The 9,731-nt window shown below is 50.1% G+C and overlaps 1 protein-coding gene across 2 annotated transcripts; it reads right to left on the bottom strand.

The window, feature by feature from the left end:
- Positions 1-1,086: 1,086 nt before the first annotated feature.
- On the bottom strand, positions 1,087-6,085 carry C12H17orf58 (chromosome 12 C17orf58 homolog). 2 transcript variants are annotated; one of them, XM_041724356.1, is made up of 4 exons: positions 5,736-6,085; positions 3,081-3,635; positions 2,695-2,886; positions 1,087-2,035 (listed from the first exon to the last, which is right to left on the bottom strand). In XM_041724356.1, the coding sequence occupies exons 1-4, from the start codon at positions 5,809-5,811 to the stop codon at positions 1,845-1,847; spliced, it is 1,014 nt and encodes a 337-aa protein (XP_041580290.1). In that variant the 5' UTR covers positions 5,812-6,085; the 3' UTR covers positions 1,087-1,844. The 2 variants fall into 2 exon arrangements, with proteins under 2 accessions (XP_041580290.1, XP_041580291.1); XM_041724357.1 differs by lacking the exon at positions 3,081-3,635 and having other exon boundaries at positions 5,736-6,062.
- Positions 6,086-9,731: the final 3,646 nt, after the last annotated feature.

Here is a 9,731-nt window from a genome sequence, read left to right as displayed (position 1 = left end):
AACTCCTCAGAAGCAGTATTGTCAGGTTGGTCTAAACAAACCGTAACCCTCAGGCTTTGAGTAAAAGTGATTTCGCCCCCTCCTTTTTCAACCAAAGCTATTTATATAACTTTTAATGTTTTAACTTGCGACCATCCAACCAATAATTTATCTATTTGGCCATTTTGCAGTTTTCCTCACTGTGTTATTCAAGATCACCACTTAGTCTTTTCACATTTAAAGATTTGGCTTTGGTTTTTGTGACTGGTGCTACGTATGTCTTAGTTCATGTTTATCCTCAAGAAAGCTAAGCCAGAAGCTCTTCAATCTCTGCTTATCTCCTGCCAGATAATTCACATTATAGTTAATGCAGTCGATTCATTGCTGAGAAACAATTGTAGCATGACTTTTATTAAGTGTGGGCAAGACTCATTTTTGGAAAATTCTCTAAAAATCCCTCAGTAATTCTTTACCACAGAATAATCAGAATCTCTCAAATGTTTAAAAAAAAAAACAGTGTCAAATTTTTTTTTACGTTTTTGCCCCATTTGGGGCAAATAAGGTGACAGTATCTCCCATCACACTTGGATGTTCTGTCTTAGGCTACTGCTACTAGCTTCCTTGTGGATGCTCTATGGTCCTGTCCTAAACATCCCTTAGGTATACAGTGCTTCTGTGTGGCCATTAAAGACTAATGTTCTAAAGAACACATCTTGAGCTCCCTGAGCACATCTCTGAGACCAGAATAGGCTGGGTTTTTTTCTTCTTTGGTGCAGTTCCTGTTTATCTTTCCATAGGCAGTGATCTCCAATCATGGATTATCTGTGTCTCTATTCACGTGTTTCAGCTTAACTGATCTACAGCTTAAGTCTTCTGGGGAAAAAAAAAAAACCTGTTAATGTCTTTGGGGACTCAAGTATAAAATCAATATTAAATTCAGCTAGTGATTAAACCTTTTCCAAACCAACTGGAAAATGTTTAAAATTCACATACTTGCAAGCTGTCATTGCATATTGGTTTCAGAGTTTTTGGAGTATGTTTGAGGAAGGCTTTTTCCCAAACCTTTAGAGCTCAGTGAGGCTAAAAAAACCAGGTGCATCCAAGATCTGATTTCAAGGCAAGATTTACTACTTTACAAACACAAACACGATACTTGGTCTTAATAGAAAAATGACATCAGATACACCCAGAATATCTTTAGCATTGGGATAGTTGCCAGTCTGGCACAAAACATACGTTTTTAGGAGCAGGGAGGCATGAAAATAAACCATTTATCACATTTTGGTACATCAGGAACACTTGTTTGAATATTTTGCTTGAATTAAGCCCGTTAGTACTCTAAGTGTAAAACTTTAATACTTGTCTTGAGTTCTGACCCTAGTGTTTGATCTAAATGACATTTCAATACATGTCTTTTGAATAGTGCACTGTCTGTACAGAATTTAAAATGTGATGGTTTTAGTATGAAACTTGGGTTTGATACGTGATAGAACCTATTCAAAGTTGTATATTTAAAATCAAGGAAATGTTTTTTGTGAACTATTTCTACTGAAGAATGTATTTAAATTAAAATAATTAAACAACATGAAGCAGTGATGTGTTAACTGGACAGGTCAGTTATCTGAGCCGCGTGAATAACTGCCACGAGAGCTGAATAGCTTTGCCAGGGAGCTCTGAAGCGTACCATCGAAGAGGCATCTTGTAAATAAGTGGCAACTTGAAGATTAGAGTTGGAATGACACAATCAGTTCCAGAAGGAGCTATGGGCCCTACTCCACAGGAAGACCCCATTACGTGGAGACAGGCCCTTCCCCATCTTGTTGCTGAATGCCAAGTCTCTCCCAAAAGCCCAAGGATAGGACGTTTCAGATGCACTGGGTGTGAACTGCATCTTGCACTTGCCCGTCCCTTTTTCGATTAAATCTCTTCACATAGCTGCTGCTGCTCCTGAGCAGTCCATCTCCGGGTCGGAGCCGTCCTCTCAGGACCTGGAGCAGAGCCGTAGGGAGCTGGCGTCTCTTATGGTAGATGTGGCCCATCACGATATACCTGCTGCCTGGGGAGGGGGGAAAAAAAAGTAACCAGAAAGTACATTCATAGTGTCTTTTAAATGCCAAGAAGCAGTAAGAGATTGCGAAGCCGTCAAGGAATGCGTAAGCTTGCAACTACTGCTGCACATGTTGAAACTCAGACATTTCACCCTCCAACAAGCGGTGGAAACAGTCTAGTGACCTTTAGAAGACAACCACATAATCAGCCTGTGTAACCAGCCAACGTTACAAAACAAAGGTCCTAATCACGAGGTGTCAGGAGGATTTTCCAGAGCACACCTCTAGAAAATGTGGGAGTGGGTTCCCCCCTCCCCCCTCCAAAAAATGACCGCTCTAAACTTTTTTCTAAAAGCCTGTTCTGTGGCTCTCTGGCTACTCTGCTTCGTCACTCCATATGTCAACACGCATCTGAGGGCCTGCTTTGTGCCAGTCCGAGCTGTTCCCCACCTTTCACCAGAGGCGCGGGGAGGCTGATGGCGCGTAAATCAGAGTGACAGAAACAATACCTGTCGTCTAAATTCTATTCATTTTTAGAATACTCCATCCCTCCCCCCGCAAAACAAACAAACAAAAAAAAAAAAAAAAAAACACCACCACCCGGGCCGTGGCATCCGAGTTACAAGCATAAAGTCCGTATATTAGGTGGTGGGGTCAGCGTCAATACCAGGTTTAAATTCTGGACACGGCTTATTGCAGCTGGAGTCGTCCAGGGCCAATATGTGGACTCGGAAGAAAAACCCGTCCGGAGTGATGTACAGGCGGCTCATCTTGTACAAGCCGTCCCGGTCCACCAGCAGGGTCACCAGCCGGATCCCGGTGCCGAGCACGTCCACGTCATGCACGATCCCGTTCACTGCTGCTCTTCAAAAAAACAAAGAGTTTGGAGAAACGCACAGCGCTCACGTCCCCGCTCTCCCCACTTGAGTCTGCACATCACGGGCCCGTCCGCGCGGGCGAGGGGGCTGCAGGGTGCAGCGGGCGGGTCCCTCCGGGGCGCGCCCTCGGGGAGGCTCGGGCAGGCTCGGGCAGGCTCGCCTGGGCGGGGCTCACCGAACTCGCTCGCGCAGTAGGACTCGCGCTCGTCCAGGTCCACCCTGCAGGCGCGCGCGCAGGGCTGGGCGCCGGGCTCCGCGTCCCTCTGCGGCGGGCCGAGGCGCGGCGGCGGCGGGGGCGCGGGCGCGGGCGCGGGCTCCGGCTCCGGGGGCGGCGCGGCGGCGCGCGGCCGGTTGGGGTGGGCGGGGCCGGCGGGGGCCTCGGCGGCGCGCGCGGGCGGCCGCACGGCCGGGAAGCGCAGGGCCCGGGCGCGGGCTCGCCGCGGGGCGTCCTCCAGCGCGGGCGCGCGGCGCGGCGAGGCGCGGTTCTCCGCCTGCGCGAGGCGCGGGCTCGGCGGGCCGGCGGGCGCGCGCGCGGCCTCCCGGAAGCCGGCGCGGTTCTCGGCGGGCGGCGGGGGCTTCCGGCGTCGCGGGTCGGGCCAAGCGCGGGGAGCGGCCTCGGCCGCGCGTGGCCGCCGCGGGGCCTCGGGGACCGGCGGCGCTCGGGGCCCCGGCGTCTCCTCCGCGCTCGGGCCGCCGCCGGGGTCGGGCTTCCTGCCGTGGGGCGGCGAGGCTGCAGGGGAAAAAAGAGGGGAGGCCGGGGAGGCCGTCAGGAGGGCGCCCCCGTGGAGAGGGCAGGGGAGGAGCGGGGGTCGGAGGGGCCGGCGGGGGCGCGCGGGAGGGCAGACTCGCCGGGGGGCGATGCAAGCCCAGCAGGCACCTGCGGGAGGAGCAGGCGTGGGGGGCGCTGGAGGTGCAGGTTAGGGAGCGCGAGGGCAGAGGGCGCCCCGGGGGTGAGACCGACGGCAGGGTCTTGCCCCCGGAGAACCAGGCCAACCAGGAAAAATGTTCTCCCCGCATGGGAACGTTTCATTTCCTTAAGGAACCTTCTCAAACCTATAGCTTTTAAAAATTGCAACAACCTATTTGTTCTAGGACTAAACACAACTGTCAACTGTGGTTTAAATAACAACCCCTTTTTTTTCTGCCGTTTCTTTAATATATGTATAAACATCCGCCTTTTTGCTATGTACAGTTTGTTGAGAAAGTACCAAGAGCAAACCCCAGGGGGAAAGGTCTCATATTACAGGTTCTCCTAATTGTTTAAGCGCCCCTGACAACAGAACTATTTGGTTTTCCCATCCGTGTTTACACTGTCATCTTGGTCTCTGAGTGGATTTTTATCCGGCTTCTTGGACACCACTTACTAGTAAACCACAGCTAAGAAAGATCTTTAAAGCATGGCTGGGAGGCCGAGGCCCCTTGGTTGAGTATAAAAGCACACACACAGCCCACTTGCATCCCCCCTTTCCCTGGTGGAGAAAAATCTCTTAAATGATATGGCGTGAAAACAATTTTTTAAAAAAATTATGAATGATTCCACCCCCCCTCCCCAGCTCTGCAGACAGGTTAGTGAGCAAACTTCAGCCAGCTTGGAAGCTGGGCAACTTTCCATGCCCAGTTACACAATATCACCTCCCCGTTTGCCTGGGTCCCAGTGCCCTCCAAAGCGGCACAAGAATCTGTCTTTATTTTTCTTTTTCTGTTGTCTCAAGGGCTCGTTTTCCGCATTTCTCTCCTCTTGCCTCGAAGAGCCTGGTGTGCCCCCTTCGCAGCTCTCGCAACGCTGCATTAAAAGTGCCTTATCTTGCCCAATCGGCAATCTCCTTTAAAAATCAGCGTTCACCCAGCCCTAATAGCCGGTTATGGTTCATGTTTTTGCAGAGAGGTTGATTCTGACTCATTATGTCCAACGTCGTCCCATACACAGCTGAATAAAGTCCTGGTGGATATCCAATTCCTGACTGTCGACTGTTGACCTCACAACTGCTTCCCCATTGATATCACCATCTGTTGTCATGGGAAAGATTGTCTGATATTTGGGTTAAATGCCACTGAAGTCATTCAGTTTCCATGTGGAAAAATAACCCAAAGTCAATTGCCCTGCGAGGTGCGGAAGCCGTTTTTCCCAGAGATAGTGAATCGAACAGAACATCCAAATAAAAGCAAAACAAAAACGTCTCCCCGCTGAGAATCCCTTATTTCATTTCCCCCCAGTAACTTCTTTTCAGCTCATGCATGAAATTGCGTGCGTTAGAGACGCAGGTATCCTCCGCCGCCGCCGCCAGCGCCACCCACCCCCACCCCCGCCCCGGGGCCGGTGTCCGCCCGGGGCTCCCCGTGGCCCTCAGCCGCGCGGGGCGCCCCCAGCGCCTCGGATCGCCCGCGGGACCCGGGCCCGGGGCGCAGGGCGCACCCCGCGCTCCCCGGGGCGCCCGCCGCCCGCCGCGTCCTGCGAGCCCGGCCCGCGCGGCGCCCGAAAGGCACGGCCGCGACCCCTTGTGACACTTTCCCTCCTCCGTGATGGAGCAACTACTTAACATGCAAAGTTTTCTCCAGCCTGCCCGGCTCGCTCGAGATCATTTCAGCAGCTGAACTGGCTTCTTTCCGAAAAGGCTGCCAGGACACACAAAATCTTGGGGACACGGTCTGCTCCTTTCGAACACGAACACGGACCCGGGGTCCCCTCTCCTGCAAACTCCGACCCCCTCCTCGTCCCGCCCTTCAGCGCGCCCTCTCCCCGGTCCTCCCCCCGCCCAGCACCACCACCACGACCCCCCCGCCCACCCCACCCCTGCTGCTCCGCGGGGACTCTGCATTTCACCGATCTTACCTTTTCTGTCCGCCACTGGGGCTTCGGGAGATGATCCAACGATCAAACAGAGGAGCCAGAGAGCTCTAGCTGTCATTTTCGTAGACACGGTTCCCAGGCTCTAAAACTGAGCCTGGGCTTTTGCTCTTTCTCTCCCCCCACCCCTTCTCCACACCCCCACCCCCGTTCATGCTAATGAGGGGCAGCCTTTGGGGAAACGGGAATCACTCACTGAGCAGACCATTGGAACAAAACCGAGCTGCAGGGATTTCTCCCACTTCCTCAGGGGGACAAGCACATGGCCTCGCAAAGTTGTCCCTGCGAGCGTCGGTGGGCAGTGACAGCATCAGATCCCCAAACCTGAACCCCCATGTGGGTTTCCGGACCCGGGGAGGGGGAGGGGAGGGGAGGGTGGGGCGAGTGGCAGAAGAAGGGTGTTGAGGGGCTGAGGGACAGGGTGGGGGCCAAGGAGTGATAGGAAGTGTTTTCCAGATTAAGTCAACAACAAACAGGCAGATTAGTGCTCAAGACACTTGGGCTTGTGGAAGGGATTCAAGATGACAGGAAAATCCGCCGGGGAGTGTGTCAGGGGTTCTGAGGGAAGCCAAGCCTAGGTTTGGGTAAACCACTTTACTGTATGTGCCATTTTTATGTTCTAGAACCAGAAGGAAAACAGCCTTGAGCAAATAGGCTCTCTCTTCTCCCTCCCTTCCTTCCTTCCTTCCTTCCTTCCTTCCTTCCTTCCTTCCTTCCTTCCTCTTTCTTCCTTCCTTCCTTTCTTTTCTTTTCTTTTTCTTTCTTTCTTTCTTCTTTCTTTCTCTTTCTTTTCTTTTCTTTTCTTTTCTTTCTTTTTCTTTCTTTTCTTTCTTTCTTTTTCTTTCTCTTTCTTTCTTTTGCTTTTCTCTCTCCCAATTGAAATTAGTATCTCCTTCACTAGATTCATCAAGCCCATGCTGAGTGCCTTTTACCCAGCCAGGTGCTAGGAGATAAAAATGAGAAAAACACCTTCCCAGCTCTCTAGTGATGGCTTCTCTCCTACAGAAAGGTAGATCTTCTTTTTCTCTTTCTCTCTTTCTTTCTAAGAAAAACTCATTCACTGCTTAGGTCTGAATTCTGTATATGAGTCCTGAGCTAAGGGCCCTCTTCCTCAGATTGAACAGAAATAGCATTCACCAAGGGGGGGGGGGGCAAGCTCACCACAGTAAACCCACAGCCTTACTAATGTGTATCTCATTTCAACAGCTTCAAATCCGAAGGGAAGGGGAAATGCACTGAGGTGAAGGCATTTTATCTGAAGCATATGAGCCAACAGTGAGATGCAGCTGCTAAAAGAAATAACAAACTTTTTGCTGCACCAATATCTTATGTCTCAAAAATAATAATGCTAGTGGACTGACTAGATTCGGCGGGGGTGGGGTGGAGTGGGGAATCATGTTTTAAAGAAAGACACTGGGAAACTAGGAGAACAATAGGGGAATAAGAAGGCTTAGTTCCATCAGCAAGTTCCTTCACAGGAACTGAGGCTATGCAGCCTAGGCACCTAAAAACATTTGTATTATTTTGTCAAAGAACCAGTAGGTAGAAGTTATAAGGTGACATATTCAATTTCCAATTTAAGGAAAGATATTCTAACAACTAAGATCTCCAAGAAAGCAGACTGACTGCTTTGAAGGGTTATGACAGTGGGGCCATAGGGGGTACCCAAAGAGAATGCCATTCAAGGATACTGCAGAGCGGGAGCACCTGGCTGACTCACTCAGAGGAGCACGCAACTTTTGACCTCCGGGTGCGAGTTTGAGCCCCATCTTGAGTGTAGAGATTACTAAAAATAAATAAACTTAAAAAAAAAAAAAAGGTACTGTAGAACAGCCTCCCGAATTAGATGTGCTGTGATTTGAGGGATACATTGAAGTATATATGTTCATCTAGAGAGGAGTTGGCTGGCTGGCCACAGGCTGACAATATGTTGGAAGGGGTCGCTATCTTCTTATCTTCTGTAGTCTGATCCTCAACTTCCCTTAGCTTGAAACTCAATGCATCAGCTTTGTGGGACTGACTCAAAGTAAACAAACTTATAAGAGGAAGATGTATAAACCAGAACATCATTTATTAATTTTTAATGGAGAGGATATAGTGAAGATGAGTCACCAATCTAATTATTAACCAGAAGTTTGCTTGTTGAGTACCAGATTGAATTGCAGCTCGTGGTGGGTTCATCTTCCTCATTCTGGTTTTAGAGGACTGACTTCTCTCTTTCCTCCAAAAGAGTAAATCTCTCCAGTCACTACAAGGCCTGTGTGCACCAGAGTCAGTGTCTCCAGCCTCTGGAGGCTTGTGTTCTTGAGGCCCAGGTCACAGATGTCCTCAGATCCCCTTCTTTCACATGCTCTTTCTTTAAGTCAAGTGGAATAAAATTAATTAGGCTTAAGCGTTCTCCTTTACAACCACATCTCAGACATACCTGCTTGCTTGAGATTATATTCAAGTCACCCAGATCCAATTTGGGGTGTTCCCGAAACTCTTCTGTTGCAGGAATGTTGTGAATGCCCTGAAGCCCACACCCTGAAATGTAGAGGCAGAGAGCCGGCTGGATGGCTCCCACGGGCTCTTAGAGGCTTCCGGGGTGGCACCAGCCTGGAAGGACTTGCCAGAGTCCAGGGTTGCGTCTTGGGCTGCATGTGGTTCGGAAACTACTCTAGTGGAGTGTGGAAGGCGGAAAGGGCTCAAAGAGACTGCTCCATGGAAGCCAGAATGCCACTTAACTAATTTACAACGAGAAGTTGACTCAGGCAGACGTGCATGCTCATGTCAGCCTGGCTAGCATTGTCTTTCTATAAACAAGTCACACGGGAAGTCAAATTATCATCAGGGTGCTTGGTAATATAAACCAGAGCAAGGGGGAGCTTGTCATAGGATTGGAATGTTTAACGGTATTGGTTTTTTGTAGCCTAATGTGTCTGTCTTCATAATAAGTATATACACTTGTCAGGTGGAAAAATCTAAGAGCCTAAGTGCCTTTCTCTCCCCTGCCAATTTCTGGTATTTTTAGTGTATCTTTCCGCTTAGCAAATATTTATTGAGTGTCTACTATGTGTTGTATAATAAAGAATTTGTGCCAGGTTCCTGGCACGGGGCTTCTAAAACCCTTGGAATTTTCCTGGTGATAGAAGTGTGGTAGTTATTCGTGAGCTTCCTGGATCCCACCTGTGTTTGTGCTAATGAGGTGACTCTTGGAGGGCTCCCCGATAGCTTCAGGATGGGAGCTGGTCACCAGGAAGACCAACCATAGGATTAGAGGGTCAGAACCTTGAGTCTGCCTGACCTCCCGGGAGGGGAGAGAGGCTGCAGATTGGGTTCAGTTGGATGGCCAAGGATTTAATCCATCGGCCTATGTAATGAAACCCCATAGAAAACTCAGTGGAGGGGCACCTCGGTGGCTCAGTCAGTTGAGTGGCTGCCTTTGGCTCAGGTCATGATCCCCGGGCTCCCAGGATCGAACCCCCCTCAACCAAGTTGGGCTCTTGCTCAGTGGGGAGCCTGCTTCTCCTGCTCCCTCTGCCTGCCCCTCCCCTGTGGCAGAGGGTTTGTGCGTGGCCCCCCCCTCAAAAAAGTGGGTAAAATCTCTAAAAAGAAAACTCAGAGGAGCTTCCTGGTTGGTGCTGTGCTAGGAGAGTGGTGCTCCCTAATCCGTGGAAAGAGAACCGAAGCTATGCATTTGGGGCCCTTCCAGATCTCACCCTATGTGTCTATTTGTGTAGCTGGTCCTGATTTGTATCCTGTAGAATAAAATCGCAATCAGAAGTATAGTGCTTTCCTGAATTCTGCGAGTTGTAACAGAAAATTATCACACCTGAGGGGGATCGTGAGAAGCCCCAGATCCAGCCAATTGGTCCGAAATAGGAGCAGTGTTGTTGTGGACCATGCCCTTTATTTTCTGTTTTTAAAGGAATATTTTATTTATTTGACAGAGAGATAGATAGAGCCAGAGAGCACAAGCAGGGAGAGCAAGAGGCAGAG

Source organism: Vulpes lagopus, chromosome 12 (genome assembly GCF_018345385.1).
Source record: "Vulpes lagopus strain Blue_001 chromosome 12, ASM1834538v1, whole genome shotgun sequence".
Taxonomy (NCBI): Eukaryota; Metazoa; Chordata; class Mammalia; order Carnivora; family Canidae; genus Vulpes; species Vulpes lagopus.
Note: the sequence above shows the minus strand (reverse complement) of the source record. Positions and strands in the feature narration are given on the sequence as shown.